The sequence below is a fragment of the Opisthorchis viverrini genome (genome assembly GCF_000715545.1).
Source record: "Opisthorchis viverrini unplaced genomic scaffold opera_v5_38, whole genome shotgun sequence".
Taxonomy (NCBI): domain Eukaryota; kingdom Metazoa; phylum Platyhelminthes; class Trematoda; order Opisthorchiida; family Opisthorchiidae; genus Opisthorchis; species Opisthorchis viverrini.
The window spans coordinates 1040985-1067326 of record NW_008751695.1 but is presented as its reverse complement, the minus strand read 5'-3'; the positions used below and the strand labels follow the sequence as shown (position 1 = coordinate 1067326).

The 26342-nt window shown below is 45.4% G+C and overlaps 1 protein-coding gene across 1 annotated transcript in view; it reads left to right on the top strand.

Annotated features, from left to right (window-relative positions):
• Window positions 1–12604: 12604 nt before the first annotated feature.
• T265_13129 (hypothetical protein) overlaps window positions 12605–26342 on the top strand; it is a gene marked incomplete at both ends in the record, with an annotated part of 26828 nt that continues 13090 nt past the window's right edge. The window contains one exon of the mRNA XM_009167321.1: window positions 12605–13035. Within this exon, the coding sequence (XP_009165585.1) occupies window positions 12605–13035 (431 nt within the window). The remainder of the gene's footprint in view (window positions 13036–26342) is intronic.

The window sequence follows — 26342 nt, the reverse complement described above, 5'->3', positions numbered from 1 at the left end:
TTCTATATGAGAAATCGTCGCCCGAGGAGGCAGACAATATGCTAGAAGGTGTTTTGCTTTCTTTTAACAATGGAATGGTGACCCCACATCCTGTGAAATAATTTAACCGTTACTTAAAATCTCACACCCAAACAATTATTCATATGTTCAAACCGCGAATGTTCACCGAGAAAATGTATGGAAAGGCAAATCGCTTCCGCCTGTTCCCTTCAGCCACGCTTACGGCTGGTATGCGTTTCGCTCTCAACCAACAGCCGCTCATTACAGTGAAACACCTTGATGGGGTGCTCAAAGCTATCAAAATGATAAATATGTTCTGAGGTTTGACCAACCGCATCTCGCAATAAGTTTCATGCTGTTGTCAAATCACACTCGGAGACCATCCAGGCTTCGCACACTCAAGGAGGATTTTTCGGTGGCAAATTATTCATCGTACTTCCCATGTATTGATCCGAAATCGGCGCGACAAGTGAACAGTAATGCGAACTATTTGCTCTGCACGACGCGTTTAACGACGTCCACGCCGTTTATCACCAAAATAGTATGGAACCTTCAGGCATGCTTTTATTTTTTTCACAAACAAGTCGCCAAACACAGTTATTCCTGTGTAAAGCAACCTCAAGAATCTCCTCGATAAAGCAGGAAGTTGATGTTTATCGTGAACGACATGAACAGGCTGTCTGGCATTGTCACCATAAAGTATAGTTGTAATAGAGTACCCCAGAAGCACTAAAGAAGCAACCAGCCATTTGACGGTTGTCTATTGATAGGAGACCGATACTACTTTTAAGGGACCATCCATAGGCACTGTTTTTTACATCATGTTGAAAGATAGGATTAAAATTGTTCGCTTCGTATGGTTTGGTTACATGGCGTCAAAAAGTTTTTCAAAGCTGACGCGACCCGGGAAGGTTGGATCAGCTGTCTTACTGTGAGTACCTACAGCATCGAAGTTGATTTTATAATTTGTGCTATGGTATCGTTAGAGAAACCATGAACGGAGCGTACTTCCCTTCCACCTGGATCAAAGTTATGAGCCATTTGAGGTTGCTTGCCTGGCAAATTTAAACAAGATAGGTCATTTTCATGATCGAGCTGATATATACCGTCGACAAAGTTCGTAAGACCTCACTGTGATACCGTGAAATTATAATTGCTAAAATTATATTCCTCATTATAATGTAGATGTTAGGTTTTAATTGACCCCAATTACTTGTTTGCTCACCACATTCAGAGGGTAGCACGCCGCGATAATAATAAAGCCTAAATTTAGCTCATCAACATGAAGAAGTAGTTGCTATTTACCAGATCCATTTGGATGCGGCTGATTAACCAGCCTTTTGTCCTGGAGGCACTTGCAATTTCGCTTTAGCTCGTGGTCCACTGATGAAAATTATACAACAATCCTGTTTTTTACGCATGGGCCTTTAAATAATATTTAATGGTGGGAGGCAAAGAGTGGTCCTACGTTAGCCAAAAGTATGTGCGGATAAATTATCTGGCGTAAACAAAGAGCACCAATAAAAGCATACAGAATCACCCACGTTGAAAAGCTTTCCGCTTAAAAAACAGCGTGAAATAGCCTTGATACGTTGTTGTCCCGGCATCAAATCGAGCGCAGAAGTGGCGAACGAGAGAACAAGAATGCCATTTGACGGAAACTGGTCAATTCATGAATGACGAAAATCTGCAAAGTCCTGTCGGTTGTGTCTGGTAGTTTGACGGCATAACTCTGATGGCTTCCATTCACATTTCCACAACAGGCTTTTAGGAGGCTGGCCTGCCATTTTTCTCGGGTTTAGTGCAAATGAAGTGCGGCGCGAGACATTATAACCAAGCAAAGACGAATCAGGCACAAAAAGTTGTTCATTGGCAAATTTCAGCTTGTGTTCCGTTTGTGCAACCCACAGCACCGCTTCCGGTCATTCTCAAGCGTTGCTGTCGAACTGCGAAAACGTTAAGTTGTTTGGGGACATACCGGGGAAATGGCATCATTGCAACAAGTGAAGAGTGTCCGGAGGAAAAGTTCCACAAAGCACAGGTTTGGCACATGTCAGGGCGGTCTCAAAGCAAAGCAAAGAAGGCCGACAGGCAAGGCGAAGGTGACAAACTGCCACCTTAATAGCCCGATTTTTCATGCGTTGGCACTCAAAAATAAAAAGATGTTAAGAGCCATCCAAAAAACTAGTTTTTCTGCAATAATGAAATGGAATTTGTTATCGCTTTTACGAAAGCCCCTGGGTAGTATGCTGGCAATATCTCTTCTGAAGTGTTCTCAAACGACCGTGAATCGTAACAACGATGACTCACAACCGTACTATAAGGAGAAAGCATTTTTGCTGGCAAGACATTCGGAATTGTTTCTCAAGTTCGTTCGACGAGCGTAGAGTTTCAATACAACCGCATTAGGTTGAAGAATAGCTGGGCCATTCCAAGGTGAAACAAATGCTGGGTGTAAATATCCCAAGATAAGAACCGAATAAAATTTGAAGAAATGCCGCTTTGTCAAGGGGTCATTTAAGTGAGTATATGCGTTTTTTTATTTCTGAGCTCAGGAAACTTACATCGAGCACTCCACGAATGCACAGACTGGGATCCACCGCATTGGCTGAGGTAACCGGATTGCATTTCTAGTATTCCTTTACGTTATAAAGCAGGGGGATATTTGTTCAAAAAGTTGATGACGGCTTACTTCTCACAAGTGAGATGGGTAAGAGCAGATATGTAACTTTATTTCCCTCCGAATACGCTTGCCGGTGGTTGATGAAAATTGCTGTTTCAGGGTGGTCTAAACAATGAGGCTACCCCTCTGTATTCTATGGGGGTGTGGTGGTCCGGCTACACAAAAGACTAATTTTCAGGAGCAAGTGGCAAAGAAATAAAGATAGTAACGCTGGTTTGATAATAATAATAAAGTGGTCAGATGGAACAGGCTGAGAATGGTTCTCTTCAAAATAGTTCGTCGCTGGTCAAGGTCGGTGAAAAAACAATAAGACAGTCATGGTTGCCCATGGGGTTTCCTCTAAGCAGTTCTCACTTTTAGATTCCGAAGATGGTCTTAAATGCTGTGATATCAGAGTTAGCCAATGAGACCCACGAATGACCGCTGTAAGTACGAACGAAATCAGAAGAGAGAGCAGAAGCGCGTGACCGTGTTCGTATTGCGTGGGATTGTACAAATGCGCGTTTTTGTGGTTCTTGTATTAAAACAAAAAAAGCTGTTATACAAATGACAGAATAAGTAATCTTATGATGGACGCAAGAGAAATGTGTGAAACAACTTGGGTGTAACTCAACTTGGCTTAGCACCAGTTAGAATATCGTTACCTCCGAATAAATAACGCCGATGCTGAGAAGCATGCCCATAATTCCCCCGAAACCATAGTTTGAAGGCAGGAAACTTTTGCATCAACCTTCAGCATTTGGTGGTTCCAATTTGTAAATTTAAATTTCCCTAGACCGCCGCCATAGTTTGTTCGAGAGTACCCAAGGCCTACTTTGGTCATGGAACTTATTTGATGGGTGTCGTAGCTCAACATGGTGCCTCTGTGAATATTCTGAGAAGTGCTTTGTAAAATTTTATTCCTTCACATATTTTCTTATCTTTCGGAGTTGAAAATACTTAAACAAAGTGAGGAGATAATAATGACGTCATCTCTGTACGCGTAAACGGATAACAGAACAGTCACTTGAGATCTATTCTGGAAAGAGTTCTATCGTGGCAGGGATCTTCCCACCAGAAAAACTCAAGGAATTCATCACAGCTGGCAGTTTTGGCGGGTTTCCTTGTGGCAGCGGAATAAGAAAAGGTTTGATACCCAAAAGTATGCTGTCTCACTGCGGGTGCCGTAAGACGGATAAGTGAATTATGTACACAACGAGCAGAAAATGTGATAAGGTGGCCAGTATTTGGAGTTCTGGCACGAATTCAGCAAATTTGGGCAGCCTTGTAGACACTGCAACCAAAAGTGGCATGTATATGTTGAGCTATGGACAGACCAGCAGACTGAGTAGGCCGTTGAGGTAGTGTCATTTCGACGTAGTACTTGGGCCCGTGGAGAGATCCGTACAGTAAAAATTTTCAGTGAGCCAATTGGGGTTTGCAAGGCAGTTAAGAATGTTTGGGGAATTGTGACAGAAAAGATCAACCCTGGTGGGGAGTAGTTCGGGCCCACCAAGAGCGCGGAGTGATGTATTACTGGCATCCACAAGATGCGGATAGGGCAGCAATATAAAATTCGGGACTTTAAATTGGAAAGCGCCAGAAAGGTTCGCTAGAGATTGTATGGCCATTACTTTGATGTCTGAAATTCCCCACGTTTCTCCTGTCCCTGTTTGTGACCCCCGCCCCACTTTTGAGTTTTGTGCGCGTATATGAACTAGTGTTTGTTTGTCCCTACCATTTAACTCACACTAGTTTGGGAACTACATTGAGAGACAGGTGAAGGAAGCCGGTCAGTGGCTCTTGTATTTCGTCCATCATTATGAAGGCGACGTAAAAGTGGCAGTCAAAATGTATGGTGCTGCCGCCGAGAGTGGCATGTTCCAGGGCTCGAGATATTCCACAAAGTCTGTTAGATTAGCCCCATGAAACTGTTTGCACCTTGCTTTAAAGCCTGTTAATATCGGCACAACAGAACACCGGAACAGAAGTTACTGTTTGACTTGTGTATAATAATGGTGGTTGTGAGACTTCTCTAACGCAGACGTGCCACATTTTACATTTATACGCACTCGCGTTCGCTTACGTCACCATGCAGCGAAAGTCGTAGATGTAGCAGAGGAAGCATGGATGACCAGCCGGGATCCAACGTTGGCTGACTTGGCAGAATTTGCGAACACGCGCTTCAGGGTTGCACGAAGTTGGTTTGGGGAACTGGAGCGAGAAGAGGGTGTAACGGAACCTCCCATGCAATTAACTCCTACCAATCAGGCTCCAAGACGGGATGAATTCACGAGTGTCCTAACCAGAAGCGCGGGGTTTTATTTCTCAACTCGAGTTAGTCGGCCTCCGGTACGCCTAGGATTTATTCTTGTTAAGTTAAAACTCCTGCAGAAAAGGTGACAACGTATGCGTTTTCAGATGCTTGATCCGGTTTGGCGGAAACTTTCTGTAGAAAACAGGGCCAGGCTGCTACCCACTCTATGGCCAATCATACACTGATTGGTTCCACGAGATGCGCATCCAAACTCCACGACATCAGTCTTTTATCAATGGGTGAAAGTCTGTTGATAGATATTGACAGGACATTCGTCGTTGACGGCTTACCCATTCGACCTATCTCATTTATCAAAGAGGCGGCTAGCACGTGGCAACATCTTAACGAAATGGCCTTCCGAAAACTGACTAAAGATGATGTAGGAATCTTCTTCTGGTGTTGTGTATTAACAGCGCACTGGGCATTCGATCAGCTCCTGGGAGGTAAAAGACAGGCATTTTCCGTAAAGGCTTAGTTGCTTACTTATCGGTGCGGTGGAAATTAAGAGGAGGCAGAAGGTTGTCAGTTATTGTATAACCGGGTGCAGTCAATAAATCCAGGCGAATTTGCAGCGGCAGTACTAATTTCGAAAAAGAAGGCACTTCAGCATCTAGCACTAGTCTATCTTTAGAAGACCAAAGAGCATTATTGATGGCAGGGTATGATATAGTGCTTGTAAATAAAAACTATCATTTACCACTTCCATGGAACGATGACGCACTTCTCATCGATAACCTTCAGGTAAATTGGAAAGCAGGCTGCAGATTGGTCGTGGTTTTTACGGATATTACGGTTAAGTTTTTCGCGCGTACCCGTAGAAAGGATACATTGGACCAATGGCAGCTGCTCCCAAATTGCCATAGAGTATAATGCAGTGATATTCCACTTGTTGTCCGGTCGTCAAACACAGTCTGCTTCATAGGTGTTTAACTCGACCAGGATGTTTACTCAATAAAGTAATTAGGCCCCACTGCCTCAATTGAAGGCATTTGGTCAGCTGTCACGTGCCAGGTCGAGTTATTTATTCAAATTTCTTCCGATCACGATGCCGGGCTCTCTATCACTCTTATTTACCTGGATATTCGCAAGGCGTTTGACCAACTCCCCGCATGGTGCACTCCTAAACAAACTACGATCTGCGGAGATTCGTGGCCCACCACTGCAATGGTTCACTTCTTAACTCACTAGGAGAACTCTGGTCCTTAAGTTTGGGGGAGCTCTTCTCGTCACAATAATAATGTCACTGATTCGATCACCCATACATCCCCTTTTCTGTTCGTTGATATTATTAAGATAGCTCACACGTTTAAGGCCAGTAACTTCATTTCTACCCTTGCTACCATCCCACATCAGTACTATATCATCTCGAGTGGGCTTTCGAAAGACCCTCGACTCCTACAGTCCCGTTGAAGGAGCCGAGCGTCTTCTTGCACAACAACTTACACTAGACACTTCCTTTGAAATAAGCTCTGAGCCATTTTAATTCGCGCCCTTACCCCAACTGTCCTATTACGTGGCTCTAGTATGTACATTCACTAGCTTAAACTCACTGGCGTTAACTCACACGTGATACACCTACCCCACCAATTGTTGTTGTCTATAAATCACCGTCTTATCTATCTCTTATAAAGACTTCCACTTTCTGAGACCAAATCCGCACCTGCTTTCTCAAGCGTAGTTGTGTTTCAGTGTGTAGCGCCTACCATGCCCAACTCCACTGACCTGGTCGTATTTCCCGACTTCCGGCATTAGGCTTCGGTGCCCAGAAAACTTATTCCAGGTCCCATCTTCAAAGAACTCTTCCAGCTCTACCGAATGCTTGATGCCTTTCTTTGACTAAATTTGATTAACCTTAGCAAAACCGAGGCCATATTCATTCACTATTCAGAACCATTCTGCATATTATGATCACGCGCTGTGCACGCACATCAAAAGATGAAATAACTGATTGCTTAGTTCCACGGCCCCTTCATTCACACACAAGTAAAACTGTGGTGCGTCTATGCTTGACATGGCCATTCACACCAATGCTTCTGCGTCGTTTAGCTCTAGCACAACGGCCCTCAACATCTCCATTCTACTCCCGTGCAGAGAAGGTATTTGCCGCTTCATTCGCTTGCACGCCTTGCCTCTTCTAATAGCTGTCTGCTTTTACCTGTTCGAAATGACTGAGCTGTTCTACTGGTCTAGTTTCCGTTCCGAATATAATTTCCAGTCGCTGGAGTAATTAATAATGCACAAACAGCAATTATGGCTGCTTGGTGGCTTGTCGTCTTGCGGATCCGGAGGCATGCAGGAGAGAGTAAACCCGTGTATCATCTATTACGTTGACAATGAAATTCCCTACGCTTATTCTGTCCCATTTGCAACCCCCGCCTCACTTTTGTGTTTAGTGTGTACATATGAACTGATGTTTGCTTGTCCTTACCACTCCACCGATTTGGCCTTGAGGTCATCTGGCCATTTGTATACGACTTTGCACGTGTGACTGTCGCACGTGGGAGCCTGTTGGCTCCCTTGCTTTGTACTTTCGTAGTCCAAGTGGACCGTTTGTTTTGGACGCGTATCTACTGTCGAGGCTTGTATAATTTGTGAATTTCCCTTACACTAATAGAACCGTATAGAAGCCTAGCTCCGACTTTGTTTTGCCTACTCGGAGGTTCTGCTATTACGCGTCACTCGAGGACACCGTTCGCCCGTCACACCGCGTGTGGTGGACACTCTTGCCCTACAGGATAGGACACCGTGCTACGCCGCATCATGGTACGTCAGTATACCCACACGGGTGCATTAACCACCTCCGGGTGGTTATGAGCGTGAACTTCTATTCAGGAAATACATAAAAAGAGCACCATTATTGTTTGTCTCTAGCCGGATTGGACTTTCCACGGTTTGCACTTGTCTGGCAACAATAAGGAATACAAGCGAATGACAGCTGTCCATTCGCTTGATTTAAATATATACATATGCGTAGGGTAGGCTGAAGGTACTGTGCGACGTTCACGGCCAAGATCGACGTGTAAGAAGTTGTCGCCCCCGCCTTAGATGGGTTGCACCACCCGAAGTCCACTTTATCATCTGGACATAGCACACACGTCCTTCCATCCTGTTCTCTGAAGTGATCTTATACATGAAATGTATATTCCCTATTATTTCCTGAAAAACACCAATCGTAGCCAGTACCTTATGGCTGTTTTTTGCCTTGCACCATTCTTGAAGCTGACAGCAGTGATTCGTTGACTGGCGACTCATACCCATACCTTTCTTTTGAGTTAACCAGTTAAGCTATGGTTCTTGTCCATTTATAGGAAGCTTTGCACAACCACTTTTATTGCTTGCCTGCTGCCTTACATTAACCCTCTCTTTGCACAACGGAGACCTGACGCTTGGACCCTTTTGCTAAGCCGACGGCTGCCGGCTTGTAATCTCACCATGTAATCGTCAGTTCCAACTAGCACAACAGCTAGCCTCCTTGCTATCTGCTTCGGCGGCAAAGTTCTCACTTTCCCGAAAATTAGGCACCTACTCTGGTCTAGCTTGTACTTGGCTTCTAGGTAAGCCAACAGAATTCAACCTTATTTGGCCATGTTCAGGCCTGGACAACCTGGCATTATCTCATTCCTCACACTTGCTTCAGGTGGCGTGGCAGCCGGGCCCCAGAAGGGTGTTACCCTTTCTGCGTTCATTCACCTGGCCGTCATCCCATTTTGTTTTTTTCTATTGGATACTGATTTATCTGTTTCCTCCTGACACTCACTAGATGCTACTGCTCTCATCTTGCTTCTTCCTTATTCTCCCTCCCTCCCAGACTTTGAAGTTTGACTGTATTTGCCCAAACGCCCTGTACAACCGCGATTTAGCCAATCCGACTAGTCCCCAGTCTACACTCACATGGTCCTCCAAGTGAGTGGAACTAATCCTTGATTCTGTATTGGCTGGTTTCTATCTGTGTCACCGTCATCGTTCAACCAATATTCATCTGACACAGAAATGCGTACCCCCTTTCCGATTGCAGCTATCTTGGCGACCGTTTCGGAGCTGTCTAGTAACCGAATTATGCCAGTGAAATGGTGGCATGACAGTGCCATACCCAATATGACGTTAATCGCGCAAAAATTTTCTCCAGATTAAAGAAGATAACGGGAGTAAGACGCTTGTGACTGCTTGTTTCAAGGAGAGTTTTTTAAGGCAAGTTGCACCATTCGATGAGGGAACTACATCTGCAGAGAAAACTGATTTTTTGGCTATGCGTAGGCTTATGTAGTGAATCTGGTCAAAGTTGCAAACGTTGGTTCCTCTGCAGCGCTGTAGCGCCCCGTAAACTTGATCGCCTCGTTGTTGACTGCTGTTCAGCAACAATTCATGGGCCGTCGCACAGTTGGAGGTTACGCCACCGTTGTTCGGTAGATGCCTGGTACCCTCTGAAAAAATATGGGATCTCGCACTCCGTTCTGTTTGATTGATAATCAAAATTTCATGTCCTTGAAGCTCCAAAACTAAAATTATTGCTCCCCTTGCAGAGCTGTTGTGGGCAATGGCCTTCAGAGAAACAGGCGGACCTTTCGCTTCCCCGCAATATGCACCGGCACAGTTGATTAGTTGTGGCACTCTGGTATTGTTGGGTCACGGGAACACGATGACCGATCTCCTGGTCAACGATCCCTGGTAACTATCATGGAATGGCTGTGTGCGGATGCACAGATTATCAGCGTCTTGTAATGTTGTACGTGGAACTTTCCGAAGAGCTTGTTTAGCTGTGGGATATCTGATCGACTATTTTCTCTATGACAGATACGACTGTGAAAACGATTAGGCGATTGAACTACCTTGGTGGTTAAGAAGGGTGCCGAAGTATAGACCGGAGACTAAGTGGCAACAGTCGGGCCCAGCAGTTGTGTAACAAAGTTCTCGACCAATTAACTTGGGCACTCTAATCATAACCAAATATAACAACTGAACAAAGTGCATCCATCGAGTTATCCACGGTGTACTCCAAGTGCTTGCTGAAAAACTTAAAGTACGCCAAGCATGAAAATGCGTGTCTCAACGTCAATAATGTGCAAGTAGTAGCCAGACCGTCGTACGAACTTCACACAGAAAGCGTAAGTCAGAGGAGAAAAACAGGTTTTCGCTGGGTATACAAAATATGTGCACAGGTGCACTGCCGTTGAAAAATAAGAATTCAACGCGTAAAATAAGTCGTCCATGAGGATTTTCTGTCGATTTATTGTTCATCGAGTGATAGCCATAAAATCACTCATTGTCTACCCAAAAACTAATGTTGTGTTAGTAATAGTTACCATTTAGACATGAGTTTCTCGAGTATTTAATCGCTGTAGCATACTTTATTGTGTATCATTTGAATCTGGGTTGATATTTCCGAGGCTGTGTGAAACACGTGACCCTGGGTAAAGTGTTGTCGGACGATCTGCGTGCGTCACTGTCAGCGCAAATATTCGTGTCCCGTTGTACGCATTTAACACACGGGGAATTAAAAAGCAGTTTTCGGCATTGAAGGAAAACTGGTCCTGATAAAAGTATGGACATCGGCCAAAAGTTCCGCCCGAGTGGAAAAATTGAAAGACCTTGAAAACGAAAAAAGGAGGCCACCATGGAAACTCCCTGCTTCTCTTGCTTATTCTTGTATGACAGCCGGCGGTAATCACCAAACAGTGACAACTATTTCGAGACATCATCCCCATTGTGCGACACAGTGTCCACATTCCCAGGCCGACTTGGTATCTGGAGGAATGCTTCTCCTTTCCGAGCCCGGGTGAAAAACGTAAAACCGATGGGTTCATTGAAAGTGGGAAACAGTAAGGAGTACCGCTTTACTACGTGCTGTTTTCAATACCTTCAGTCCTGAGTATATTAGCTCCCGGCTTCTCACTGTTGACTGCGCAAACTGAATCCACGTGTGAATGCGGCTATCGCCAACCAGAGCAATTTCATTGATAAAGTTTCAATCAAGGCCGTACCGACACATATTGATCACTGTGTGTTGACGTTTGGACTTAATTGATACTGGGTCAAAAATCCTGAACCACAGACGGGAAATTCAGCGGTGCGTATCTCCCAGAAATTAGTGGCCTACTTGGGCCACTGAAACCAGGATAAGCTTCGGCGACAGAGTTGTACGAGGCCATCTTCCTAAAAAATCTATGACATGATGCTCATCATAACAAAAACAGAACACGGTCGGACGGATAAAGTAATACCTGAAAGGATTCGGCGTCCTTTATAAACTAAGCCATTACTATTTTCCCAAAAGCAGAAGACGGACGCGCACTTCGCAGAATGCGGAACCGCTGTAAATCAGAAACCCGCCAAGGGAACATACGAAAAATCACCACGGTGCTGTAACTTGCACCGGAAAAAATGCCATCTAAGTTCATGGGACACCGCCGAGGGATAAGCCAGCCGCTTTCTCCTTGAAAGACCGAGACGGATAATCAACAAATGATCCAATGGCGATATCTGAAGTCGACAGAGAAAATCATACTGGCCGGCATTCGGCCACAGCGACCACACCACATCCCAACAGACATAACTGCGCATGGCCAACAAACAACGTGATCTTCACTGAGAAGGTTGTTCGTAAACTCCTGCACAAGACAGAGGAGATTCATCCAAGTTTACTGAAGGAAAAATGGTCCACACTGGCAAAGCATTCCTACATGATGTTTTGTCAGCCACTGGGCGACAGCAACCTAGCCTCTGCTTGGGAAAACGCATCCATATAACATTTAAGGGAGACAGCGAACACCTTCATCGTGAATGCTAAGAATGGACTAGAAGATATTATGAGGATAGATATCTAAAATGATGTGGGTCCCGGGCTCCCTTCAATAAATATCTTTCTCATTGCATCATCAAGGCATTCATCAAAAGGCATTTGCCGCTCTACGGATGATTCAGCGAACCTTGCCCGTCATTACTCACTTGGACTTCCAGATACTCTATTAGGCTTACGTTAGGCCGCTTCTTGAATGCACCAACTGATATGCTCACTCAGGACGCAAGTAAGACTAGCCCTCGAGCGTATCCGACCAGCTGCTACGAAAATGTTGGCCGGTCTTAAATCCTTTGATAATGGAACACGTCTCGCAATACTTGGCCTATTTGCTCTGGAGGGTCGTCTTCTCCGAGGCGAACTAATACTTTCCAACGACGTGTTAGAAAAAGGTTTGGCCAACAGGTTTTTCATTGATGACCGAATTAACGCCGGGGACATGGTGAGATTTTCAGGCACAGGGCGCACAACTTTATTAGGCAACGGCTTTTCGGGTTTTGGAATGTTCACGCGTGGAACAACCCTCTTGGGAATGTTGTTAACGATGCATCTAGTAGCCTGTTCAAAGCATTTCTAGACGCCATTTTATTTGAGCACTCGCGCTGGCAAATTTACTGCCCCGCGCTGATAACTTTAGGAGCAACGCTTCACCCTTTATCCGCCTGTGCCTTTCGGGTGAACAGAAGCCGTTGAACGACAAGGACACACCAGTCTCCGGAAGTTTGGGCGAAAGCCTCTGTCCCATATATCAGTCAGTGAATCCATGAATCTCACCAACTGGCTGACCTTCATAAGCGTTTTGTTTCGATTGGCCGATTATTTTGGTTCGTGACTGGCACTCCCGGGCTGCGCCCTTCGGGTACCGTGTCATCGACATCGACCTATTTTGCCATGCACTTGCAAACCTCTTGATGATCCTCCGAACCTAATGCCAGATAACGAATGTGAGACTTTATTTCTGAATGCCAACGAGACAGCCTCTATCCGCCCTCTGCGCGTGATCACTCAGTACACTAACACCGATGTTAACACTATGCAATCTCCGGGCAGGCCTACCACACTTGGAGTTAGCGAGTTCAAGAGCTTGCGTACAATGGATTCGATTCCAGAGGATAGTAACGGTTCACAGTGGTCTGTTAAATCAGTCGACAATGTGGAGCTTGACAGATTGCTATGCCATCTGGGCAATAACTCGACACCAGTGACGCCCACGAGTTTCCTCAACCCTAGGAATATTACAGAAGACCAGGAACTATTCGCAGAGTGAGTCCCAGTTTTATTTCAGTAACACGGACACTGCTGATTATTGCTGAACTATTTACCTTTTTAATAATTCTAGTAGATCCAACTGTAGACTGCCTATTATGCTTTGTGGGCATCGTCAAACGGTCAGATAGGCACGTATAGGCACGAGTTCCGGATTGACAACCAAAAAATAATGATGGTATCCAATCGCTAGACTACATTTAATGACCGTTCTCACCACAAACCTCTCAGTTGCCATTGCCTTCCACCTGAAGGCTTTTCATACTACATAGCAGGGGAATCTAACGCGTGAAGGTTATTCCAGTCGGTTGTGCGTGTAAAAAAAGAATGCTCTGGCGATGTCTACAGTTTTCATTGCTGGTTACAATTCGAACAATTGTACGGATCTCTAAAACATAAAAAGTCTTTCAACCATATGGTGCCAGCCAACGAAGCAGCGTCAAGCCCATCTTGCATCGATGATGAGAATTGATCGTAGTGTGCCTCTCCTGAAGTACATGTCTGCTTTTCTGTCACCAACATGTCCGTAGCTGTTTTTTATTGCCCTTTTTACTTGGCCTTTAAAAATCTATTGGACCCGTAGTTCAGATAAATTTATCAGAACCGACTCCAACGCTTGTCTACTGACCCTATGTCGGGCGTGAACGCCCACGAACAAGGTAGTTGGAACTACCACCTGCGGTACAAGCCGGTTAAACAAGCATCAGATCTCTGGTGGGACCGCGACTTTTCTGGAAACCCAATAGAGGCTTCCCCTCGGTTGCAGACGCAACGTGTCATCCGACGCCAGGTGACAGTGAATGTCGGTGGAGACCAGACTATTCAATGGATCCAGAGGGTTCGAAAATTGGGAGAAGCGGAAGGTGCTGAAAGCGTCCTCGTTGGCCCATCAGTGGAACCATCAAAGACCACTGTGACTGACATTCAGGAAGGAATATTTTGACCTTTGAACGGATTCGCCCGAATAACTCACTAAATTTCCCATCTGGAGTGTTGGCCTTTGACAGAAATATGGATTGCACCTATGGAACTCTTTTCAGCTTCAGAACTACCCGCGTTTACATGCTTACCCAACAGTCACGCTGCTGGTCCCAACGACCATCCGCGTGCACTGTTCGGGATGAATTTCTCAGTCAGTTTGTTTATCTGGGAAGAGGAAACCTTCCCGGAAGCCAGGGATGGCTCAGCTGTTAGAGCGTGCATTTACTAGTGGGAAGGCCTGTGGTTCGAACCCGACCCCCACATCTGGACTTCCCTCATGCAGGCGTGGGTAACCTGGCATTATCCCAACACTCGTGCTTTCTTCGGGTTTCATGGCAGTTAGGCAACGAAAGGGTGCTACAGCTGAACGATCTTTTTTAACTAGGATAAGTTGACTCTAGTACTCATCTTCGAAAAAGGTTTCTTGCAGTGAATTTAGTGACCACAGAGGTACCAATCTGACTCACCATGATGTGGCTGATTCTTCGCTAAACTTTAACCCAATAGCATCAAACAGGGTTTCAACCAGACAGATTGTATCGGCCACATCTTAACGCTCCACCAGGTGTCAGAGTGGCGCCGTATCTGCAAACCACATACAACCCTTGTTTTCCCAACTTCCGGGATACTTTTGCTTCTCCAGACCACTCGCGCTTGCCTAACAATGGGTGCTACGGAGTTTCCAAAATATAGTCCGACTCTACTATTCACAACTTTCGGGTTCATCAGTGTGTTTGGAGAACTCTTTGAAAGCTTCCTTACGATAATGGCTACCAGGATATCTACCCTCCATTTTTCAACTTCCGCGCTGGTGTACTAATGAGGCGAACGCTGATGGGTTTTAAAACCTCCAGTGCTGAATCAGTTGCAGGTGAGTGTTGCCGATCAGGAGTGTGCAGACGATATCATCTAACTATTTTGGGACAAACACAACGTATAAGCAATCACAAATGAGCTGGCTGCCATCTGGCACAAGGCCTGTACTTACAAGATGCAAATCCATCCTTCAGGATGTGCAGCCTGAAAATGCCTCTTAGGGTTCTCAGAGAAGCATTGAGAGCTGTGAGGAGTTCTGAATCCATCGTTACTGTATTTGCTGCATTGAAGCTCTGTACGGTGAAGTGCCACATATCTCGAAGGCTCGAATTGTGTTTGCCAAGTCGTCTCACTCGTGACGCTCTCAAAGGTGGCTTGTTCCAGATTACAGTACGGGCAATGTATAGTTGATAGGCTTGACCCCAAAGAGTGATTGACCTGAGCTATGGTCGGGCTTTCGGCCACTGGTATCTTGGTAGCATCGCTGTGTTGATGAATTCACAACGACTTAATTAGCAGACGGATGCTTGGTTGCGTAGGTGATACATCATCGCGAAAGGCATCCAGCACCGTCAAATGTGTGACCCATCTGCCATGTGTTACACGTGCCGAGTAATCGTTTATCCAGACAAGTGTTGGTTTGTATACTTCTCTCAGGATGACGGGGAGCTTGAGGTGCATAACCTGTGTCTCAACAGGGGGTGTGAAGGAGATTACAAGGAGTTAGGGTGTTATTGTTGCCGTCCAACTTCGACGGCGGAGTTCTCACTGAATCATGTGTGGTTGGGTAAAGGTTTTGCAAGAAATCAAGTCCGCCCGGTATCAGTGATGTTCCTGCTGCAATTCATATCCAGCTTGTTTGATGTGACGTTTGAATTTCAAGGTCAATAAAGAAAGAAAGAAAGTGTTCAGCTGTAGCACCCTTCCGATGCCTAGCTGCTATGCCACCCGAAGGAAGCACGAGGGTTGGGATACTGCCAGGTTGCCCAAGCCTAGACAGGGGAAGTCGAGAGGCGGAGGTCGGATTCGAACCATGGAACTTCCGGTCAGTAAATTCGCGCTCTAACCACTTGGGCCATCTCGCCCCCCAATTTGAAGGTCAACACCAGATCCAGTTCACCTCCGTAGTTTTTCTCAGGTTAAGGCTTCGAAAGCAATTATGTAAGCCTGGCTGTGAAGTGGCACTGGTACTGTGGTCTATGAGGATGATCACAGTGATGTATCGCGTGCTACTTTACGAAACCCATGCACCGTTAAATCGCCAAAATACCCATTAAATGCAACACATGGAAGGACGTGTAGCGTATGCACCTACGTGATCGACCGGTCCGTCAACCTTTCACAGTACTTCTCCCACACTAAATTCCACATACTCACGCGCTGACTGAGTTGGAAAGATCGGTAGGTATGTAGTCAATCATCTTATCGGAATGGCCGTGCTCGCAGTAATGATATTGCCGGTAAGTTAAGGAAGGTCGACAGATTACAGCCGGTACGAGTCACGCAGCCCACTGATTAATCATAACGATAGCCAATGTGGTGTGGATCATATGCAAATTCGAATGTAGGTCCGGAGATCAATGAGCCTATAAAAATGTAGCTGTCGCAATCAGAGTCCACTGAATAACCACAGGGATTGAGACTTCCGCGTGAAAAGTCATAGCCAAGGCTGATAAGCATGTAGCTGAGGATTCTTACTGCGCCCAAATATCGGTGATCTCTCGGGTGTCTGCGTTGTCCAAGTTTGACCGTTCCAACGAATGAACACATCATTACTTGTGGGTATTGTTCATTCAGGAGACATAATAAAACCAGTGAGAATTTAAATGTACGTATCAGATGTATGCATCCAGTATGGGGAATGCTTTTATCAATCGGTTTGTTATTCCTATAAGGAAGCAGATTTTCCCACTAGGATATTCACTCACGATCATTCCAGGTCCACTTATTATAAATTTTAGCTTGGTTAGAGCGTGCTTGAGAAGTTACGCCAACTGAACCTTACAATCTTTGACTGTAGTGTTGAAGCTCCAGACTCCGCTTAGGTCAACGTTAATTGTTTAGTGATCCAGCAAGACTAGCATCCTGGCCTGTCTTTTTTGTAATACCGTGTGAACATAACTAAGACGTTTAGAATGTGTCCGAGGACTAGTTAGAAGAGAGTTTGAGTTATCGAGAGTAAACGTTTTACTTGTCCAAGAACAAGCGTGGATGAGCTTTAATGTATGTATGCAGTTTCACTACGAGTATATAGGGTAGTCATAATAATGACTAATGACAAATCATGACATTCACCCCCGCGTTGTTTGAATAGCCACACCTGTACTGAAGTAGATAGTGGGGGACATAGTGAGTCAGGCTTTCCTTTACGTCAAAATGTAAGGACGAATGCGTCGCTGTCGTTTGTAGAATTTCAAGATAACTCGGTTAGTCTTCGGAGGACGGTGCCGAAGAGGGTTCAGGTACTTGAGAACTATCGGGATGATGTCCGGTGGTTTCGGTCGTATCTGGGTGTTCGGTGTCCCTGTTGGATACAGATATGTTGAGAACGCCGACAGTTGCATCCTGAGCCGCTGGGGCTAGACGGCGAAAGGATACGGTTTTATCTTTTCCGTCTCGATGTGTGTGTGCGGTGTGTGCATAGTGTAGGTTACAGTTAAGAGGTCGACTTCTACATTAGGTGGTACTTGGATAACCTATCACTTCGTTGTAGCAGCGGCACATATACCGCTAATCAACGATAGCAGTTTTTCTTCACATAAGAGGAGCTCCGACCTTTGGACAGATTGCGCCTTCTAAATATTCTTGGCCAGAGGTGTGGTGCCCCGTATTTCCATACCTAGGGTCGGGTTAGGGTACATAACGAACAGGTAGTAAGCTTCCTCATAACTAGTGGAAATCGTAAGGGTTGTTTTCTCCCTTTTTTAATCAACCTTGTCATTAAGGTCATCATGAACTACACGCTTTGGGTGTTGAGACCACGTCTTGAGAGAGAATAGCGGATTTGGGTTGGTTTGGTGATTGTTCTTTCACGTAAAATATTAAAAAGAATTTCTGATGTACCTCATTTCAATGTGCGTTTTGCGCCCTCAAAGTGCGAGGTTTTACTTCAGGATTTCTCATCCTTTTTTGCTTTCCTGAGACTTCAGAAGCAATATCTTGAGTTTGTTGTTGTTTCATCTATCGTTGTAGCTGCATAAGCTGTGCTTGTACAATTAATGCGCTGGAAACGAAAGCGCTAACAGCGTTCACCAACTTGTATCGATTTCGGCGACAGGATCGAGCTTCGCTTAAGCTAAAGGGCTGTCATGCAAGGTGACTTAGCGGGAGTGAAACTGGGCTTCTCCGATCCGAGAATCTTGGGCTTCTTCAGACTTTGGGTCACCGGAGCTCTGCGCCGTTCCATTTTTACCAACATTTACTGAGGCTTTCTTTCCTTATGGTTGTGTGGCGGTTCAGAGGCACTACTTATTGCTGGTGTGTCTCCATGAATAATGGTGAAACAGATGAGCGAAGTGCGTCACGCAAGTCCGGATTACTTTAACTAGTTGATCCAAAATGTCCCAGTCATCCCATCGAATTTCGAAGACAATATGGTCGACGTATTCAAAGTGGATAGTGCTTTCGTCACAACTGTTCGGAAGCCTTTTCAATGTTCCTCTTGCGTCATCGGCCACAAGTTTGAATGGAAATGAAGGGACCGGACACTTTTTTTCGGACACCGCCTTTTGTAGGAACGCGTTTGAGTGATATATTCACGAATTCTTACACACTGTCAAACCTGTGGGCACTAATAGTTTCCTATATTCCTTAACTCTTGGAACGTTTCTTGCGGCATAAGCGTATCGAGGAAGGCAAACCGGTCAGCAGAAAATCCTACTGTACTGAATAACTTGTGCATGGCGTTGTTCTAGTACCTAGTGGAGTGTGAAACCATGATTAATACAGCCTAAACCAGATCAAAGTGCCACTTATTGTTTTCGAATGAATGTCTCACGACTCACGAGTCGCTAAGGATCGGGAGCTCCGCTGATTTCCTTATGGCTGCCGGATTTCCGGTGGGTCCATCTTTTAAACGAGGCTATGTCGATTCGCCTCTCAGCTAGACGCGAGTGGTCTGAGGACTTAACTCCCAGCAATGAGCAACGTGCGGGCTAGTCTTTTTTGGCCTTGGGACAAGACACACAACGACAAGTGCTTAAATTTGGTGCTGGGTTTTAATGCGGTTTAAGAATTGGACTCAACGGTTGAAGATGTTTGGGAAAATTATTGTTCAAAGTGTTTGGACCAATGGCCGAGACGTTTTCTGTTCGAGATCATCGAACCAGTAGAATCCCTAACAGTCTTCCGGGACCGATAAACTAGACTTGTCGTCGGGCATTCCCATCTCCCTTCCGTTTCCCTACCTTGTGCGTCTGCCAGGTTTAACGGTTGGTAACCGTTCTCACTTCTCGCCCGATATCCCACCGGGTTGAAGTGTGTTTGGGATGCCACTCTGATATCCCCTGCGTAGTCAAAACTTGGTGTTCCGTGCCGTAGACTGTACCACAAACATTAGAAATATTTGGTATTCCCATTCCAGTGAGTACTTACTTGCTGTGTTTGAACGGCAGCCCAGAAAGTGGTTCCGATGAATTCATTTGCCTTCCGAACTTGCGAGTCTGTTAGTTATTAAGCGGATTGTTCACCGCTTGTGTGACTCTGAAGAACGTGGAGAAAAGTGACACTGGAAATGTCCACTGTCCTCTCAGTAAGGTTGAGGCTGTTTCTGAGATGCATCAGACACGAGCTGCCTGCGGACAATGGTCGGTTGCCATGTCCACGACGGTTTTGACCCACTGCTTGTTCCTGTAACAGAGCTTGCGTGAAAACCAAGTTGATGCATGTAATCTTTTTTGGTAGTGAGCCATGTTTTCAGTTACCGAGGAGAGGGGTACATCCTTGGCATGATCGAGGGTACGACATTTTTGTCCGTGACTTTCGGTATAGATGCTGTTGTGTTGAAGACCCGGTGTCTTGCATGCAGACTATATTCAGCTCTTTTCCGTCTTACCTTGCTTACCTGTGTGAAAGCATGTAAAGCTATCAATCAGACGATGAACTTCTCTCACTTGTTTGTTAGGTAAGCTGGTTGCATCCGGGTATTTAAATACAGTAGCTTGTGTTAGCCGTCATGAAGAGACTGCACCTTACTGTGGTGTCATGGTTTGTGTACCTACGTTACCCATTAAGCTATACGAGGTAATGTACGAGCGACGCCCACAGTCTCATACCAGGTTGGTCAATGGTCTGATCAACACAGTCTCCCGGCCCCCTGTGTTGACAGTTAGAACATGCGCGACAACTTGTTCTATAAAACTTGAAATGCATTTGCACTTCCCACCGAACACCGCTTCATTTCCGCTAGGATTTTGAGCCAGAGGCTTTGGTTCAGGACCATAATTGTCCTCCTGTCTAGGTCTAGGTGCCCTGGCAATATTCCATTTCACTTAAAACCTTGATACCTGCAGCTGACAAAAACCTCATGCCACATCGGCCGTCGCGTGGTGTCACCAGCCGGGTCGCCCTAATTGCTGCATACAGCAAGACGGGTAAGCGAAAACATCCTACCGCTGACGCTTCCCTTATACTTTAACGTCTTTCATCTTATACCCTGCCCCACCCAAATCTGAATACTCTTTTCCAAGGTCCCCGCACCAGGACTGACCGCCTTGCTCGCCGTGTATAAGACTCAGCTGCAGCCTCTATGTGTCCGACTTCAGTGACAGCTCTAAACACTTCGAAGTCTGATTTCAAAACCGAAAGCCGATCTACTTAGCTGCCTTTAATGTTCGCACACTGAAGCAAGCAGGACAACAGGTGGCTCTTGCTTGCACACCGGATTCTCTCTGCACTGATGTATGGTATCTGTAAAAAAGAAGGATACAAGACGCAAATACTATGATTGAACTGACTGTCCCCTTGCTCTCTGCCCGGCTGCGCACCTCTGGTGGTTCAGCGGCCGCTACAACTGGATATAGTGGGGTTGGTGTTGTATTAAACGACCCAGTGGAAGCATCTCCACCTGATTAAATACCAGTTGACAGACGCCTCTGTGCGGTCCGTTTGGCAACGTCTGTGAGAGGATCCCGAGAAATGAGGTCCATCGCACCCTGTTTGTTGTTTCTACTTGCCCCAACTGACTGTAGATCTGAATCTGCCAAAGCAGTTTATCTGAGTCTGAGTGCCGTTTTTAAACGGGCTAAAATCTCAGATATCGTTGTCGTTGCTGGTGACATGAACGACCAGGTAGGTGGACTTAGCGCTGCTGAGGCCCAGTTGGCTTGGTTATCCTGAACTGGACACGAGACGCACGGACAATGAAGATCGCCTGCTTCAGATGTGTGCCGATTATAGACCGTTCCTTCGCAGTACCAACTTCTGGAACAGCGGAAATCGCTTGCCGGCGTGGTGCCACCAACAAACTAGCCACGAATCAAAATCGACCACATCTCTGTCAGTTACCGGTGGCGAAGGTCGATCACTGTCTTACGCTGCTTCTAGAATACCAACGTAGACTCCTACCATGCACTTGTCCGCTGCTGGTTTTCATTGTGCTTTTCAGGTCTACGTAAAATACGCACACCTTGCTCAGCCGCTGAGAAGTTTATGGACCCATAAATCGAACGAAAGTATCAGAACCGGCTCCTCGAACGCTTGGTGGCTGTTCGATGTGGATATAAACGATCACTGGGCAAACATCCAAAGCACTACTCAGAGCCGAAACTTGGGTTTGCGATACAACCCAGCCAACCTCATCCAAACATTGGATCTCAGATAGTTCTGTATCTTTGCTGGAGGCCCGATGAACGATTACCCCTGACCACAACCAGAACTCCACCCGATGCATCATCCGACTCCAGGTGAAACTGAGTGCCGTGCAGACCACCGGGAAGCTTTGTGGACGCTTGCTCAACAGGGTATTCCCAAGTAGCTTGTGAACATAATCCGTTCTCTATATTCACATACCTCTGAGCATGTGCGGGTGTATGGTGAGCTCTCTGCCCTACAAAATTGGCGTTCGAAAAGGATTTCCACTCTCCATTCTTGTTTAACTTCGTCATTGATGAAATAATGAGACGGAAGCTGGGAGGTCTTCAAAACCCCGCAATTCAAGTTGTCGCTGATGAGAATGTTGTCCATCTCGAGTACACAGACGACATCGCCATCCTTTTTGACGACCAGGGTGGAGCACAAACGCTGCTGAATAGACTTGCCACCGTCATACCATCTTTCGATATGCGCCTAGCACCTGTAAAGTGCTTCGTGCTTCAGAGCGTACAGTCTCTGACCATATCCGTAACAATTCAAAGAGAATGACTGGAGGTTGTGGATAATTCCACATAACTCTGTAGTTGTATTAGCTCTGACAGAAGTGTGTTTGATGAAGTCAGTGGAAGGATTTCAAAGGCTCGAATCACGTTTGCTAATTTGAGTCACTTTTGGCGTCAAACGGCATATCACGGGGCGTTAAAGGTTGCGTATACCAGGCTACAATAAGGGTTTTGGGTGGGTTCGAGACATGGCCTCTGAGGACAGATGATGTTAAGCGTCCTCGGTTTTTTGACCACTGATACCTCTGGTCAGTGGATTTGGGTTAGCAACGAGGTGATTAGGGAACGGGTATTTGGCTGCAAAGCAGGTATTTCATTTGCGGGGTACATCCAGCACCATCAAACGGGGTGGCTTACTCATGGGCTACGCATGCAGAAACACCGTCAATCGAAATGAGTGCTGTTCTCCGTGTCTCCTTCAGAATAGCACAAACGTGGGATGGGCAACTTGCGACTTATCAGAAGGGTGTGAAAGAAATAACGAAGAGCTTGGTTTTTTGTGTTGTGCGCCTTCCAGGATGGAATCCCCGTGACCCCGCCTGCGATTGGCTGGAGACTTTGTAAGAAATGTCGACTAATCGATGTACGTGTCGTTCCTAGTGTCATTTTCTCCAGATTAGTTGGGCGCATGGAGGTGTATGACCTAAGAATACTTGATATAGGACAGCACCAGGTCTCTGTCCTCACCCATTCTTTTTTCTCTTCTTTTCAGTCGAAGGCTTCAACTATAATTAGACGAACTTCATGGTTGTAAGGCAGTGATGCATCAGTATCAGCATTAAATCTGCTGTCTTTGATGATGATGGTGGTGATGTTAACCGACTATGCTAACAGGCCATGTAGAAACGTTACTACAGGAGGAAAACACTTGGTATACAATCATTCAGATGTCAGGTAGCATCTTTAGTTCGTTGAAGTTCTTCCGAATTGTCGCCCAACGATGTTACCAAACTTTGGAGTTAGGGATTCAGCGTGATACCAGAGAACACAATCTAAGTCTGAACGTGTTTATCCAGATGGGGTTTATTCAGATTCGCGGTGCATTGCGTAATGAATTTCATAACGGTGCCAAAGAATAAGCTGAGCAAAAAAGCGTGAATGTACAACCCTAGTCAAGTCCACTAGTTATTAGGGGGACATTTGAGATCTCCTAGCAAGCTCTAATGCGAACAGACTCATGGGAATAAACGACAGGAAGAGAGTATATTGGTATTTTAGGGACCGAACGATAATCTAAACTCAGACCACGACTCTAGGTGAGCAGGTCAAGTGAAATACGTGAGTAAGGAAGCAGATGGCCATCCAACATGTTGTAGGAAATATGCAGCTACTTCAGTTATTGCCATGCACTAAATTCGTGATATTATCCTTGACGATCTTATTGACAACCATTTAGGGTCCCTTTTTGTATGTGGTACGAGACAGCCTCTGTGCACTCCCCACTGCAATGCTTAATCCACGCATTATAGGGAGCAATATTCGTTTAGAGTTTGATAAACGATTTTCATTAAAGCTTAGGGAACGCATAAACCACTGTATCTCTGTAGTTGCACTGGTACGTTTTGGCCTGGAAACTCGGGCTTTTCAGATAAAACAACGTAAATGTTCACCGATAGACTTCATGAATTAGCCACTCCTGTCAGCTCTGCAACCCAGGGGACATGTGTGGTTTACAGCTGAGAGCTGTTGACCGAAGATGGTTTGGCCTTCTATGCGCACCTGGCAACTGTCAGCAATCATGGTGGGCCCCGTGGACAACGGTTCCTTTACCACAACTATGGGATAAAGTTCTAAGCCTGTAGTTTGCTAGGGTCATTGGCTTTTTATATTTATTAAAACCATGACTATTCACTATTCGCCCGAAGAAGTCAGTGGGTAGTTAGCCAAGGATTTGCATCCTGACGATTTCAGTATAGACGCTGAAACACGTCTTATCGTACCATTTGGTCTGGCGGTCAAGCCTCTTGGTTCATCCCTTCATCCTTACCTACATAGGCAGGATCGCTTCTTTATGTATTACATGGAGAGTAAGGCCAAAACTGTAATGAAATAATGCTTGTACCTTACTACCCTCGTTTAGAAGCCTCTCTTTTGGTAGGCTACTTGTTTCAAGAGCAAACATCAACGATTCGCCAGGCACGATTTGCTCTGTGGTCTCCTGACCGGAAGTCATTCAAAGGTTACGTCCAAATACGCCATCATTCTGCAACCACAGACTAATCTTGGTCAACTAGAAAAGACGCGAATTCCTACTCAAGTATTCCGCACCACAGAGTCAGCATTTTTCTTAGTTGTAGGGATGCGGAACCCCTCGTCGTTAATTTGGTTATGAATATTATGAATTCCAGAAACATCGAAACATAAGTGTGCATGTCAGAAGTCTCCCAGAGCTCAGAGTAAGGCGAGTGTTTTGGTGTAAATCACCAACCTACGAGAACGGTAGGTTAGTAACCACAGCACCTGCACAGATGTTTCTTTGGATTAGCCAATGTAGTAGCGCAAGAAACGCACACATGGTTTTCATTAGCATACATATCACTCAGACATGAATGCCGTTTGATCACAAGTAAGCACGTTTCTTTCGCTCCCTACCGCCTTTTCTCCAGTCAAGCTTCGATTCTTCACCCGCCACCTTCATTTAGAAACGTTGATTTAATCATTCAGTTTGGCAGTGAGGCATCGGTGTTGAACACTGATGTCATACTGTCGATGATGATGATGATGCCATTGTCTTGATAGTCATAAGTAGTTGCTCGGCCAATTGTAATGATTTTTGAATGCGGGAAATTTCTCAGCTTCTGTGATATGTGTGGTATGCAAAGTCAAAATGCAGTTGATTGCAACGGGCAATATGGTGTCTGGGCAAGTAAGATTAAATAATAATGGTAATAATAATAATCCCTTAGCTGTAGCGCCCTTCAGGTGCCTAGCCGCCATGCCACTCGAAGAAAGCACGATGGCTGATATACTGCCAGGTTGCCCAAGCCTAGACGGAAACTGTCGAGATGCAGAGGGACTTCCAGTCAGTTAATTCGCGTTCTAACCTCTGAGCTATTCCTTGCGCAAGATGAAGCAGTTAGTGGAATAATCACTTGCAGTCAGTAGGCAGCTGTTACCTTCACCTGGTGATGGTGATTCTTCAAGGTTGGCACTGGGTTTTTCAAATGGTTGAGTAGGGTTTGTAGGTGGAATGTAGACTGGATAAAAACCATGGCTCGAGCTCCACACGGGTCCCACAGATAGTAGTAACTTCTCGGATTTTATCGGCAATTAATGGTAGATTGCGTGAGCTAACAGAATTTACCCACCGGTAATTCCAGGATGATTTAGAGATTTGTGAATTAGCCACACTTGACGTCACTCGTCAGCTGTGCAACGCGATGGACAAACAAGTAAAACTGATGTGTAAACGTAAAAACGACGAAAAACAAGATTCGTTTTCGCAGTTCCTCTTACGAGAAACGGTGAGAAACTTCTGGCTGGAAAACAGTGTTTCCTTTTTTCATTAATTCTGCAGTGTTTGTGGTTTTTAGCAGCAATCATTTACTCAGGCTTCTCCAGTACTTTAAAATTTTCTTTCGAGAGGCCACAATAGCTATGCTGTCAGCATCTGTTTCAATGATTGGGAGTCTGTGTCAGTGATGAGGGTAGCTGCCTTGGGATACTGGGATACTGCCTTGGGAGATATTGGGGCACGCCGTATGTAAGTACGCTGATTCTTCGCAACAGTCTTGCGCTAACGTCCAGGGTCAGTCGTGGTAGCTTCCACAGGCGTTCTACACTGTTACCAATAAAGAGGCCAGAGGACACAGTTCCAATTCTGATGATAAACCCTTTGTGTTGCTTTTTGGGCGGCGCTGTTCAAATCCAAATTTGCATCCCTAATCCCCGGTCTTCACGAAATATCTTCGGAATAACGTTACTGTAATTCTGGTAGCCCGGTACATTTTTCTCTTAAAACGGTTAGCTTTGCCAACATAAAATGTGTTTACTAGATAAGCATTCAGGCTCTTCAATGTATTGAAGGGCTAGGGGCAATCACAGGTAGCAAGAGCACTCAGGCAGGTAACTACAGCTGGATGAGTTTGGATACAAGGCCTTTGATACATATATATATATATATATATATATATA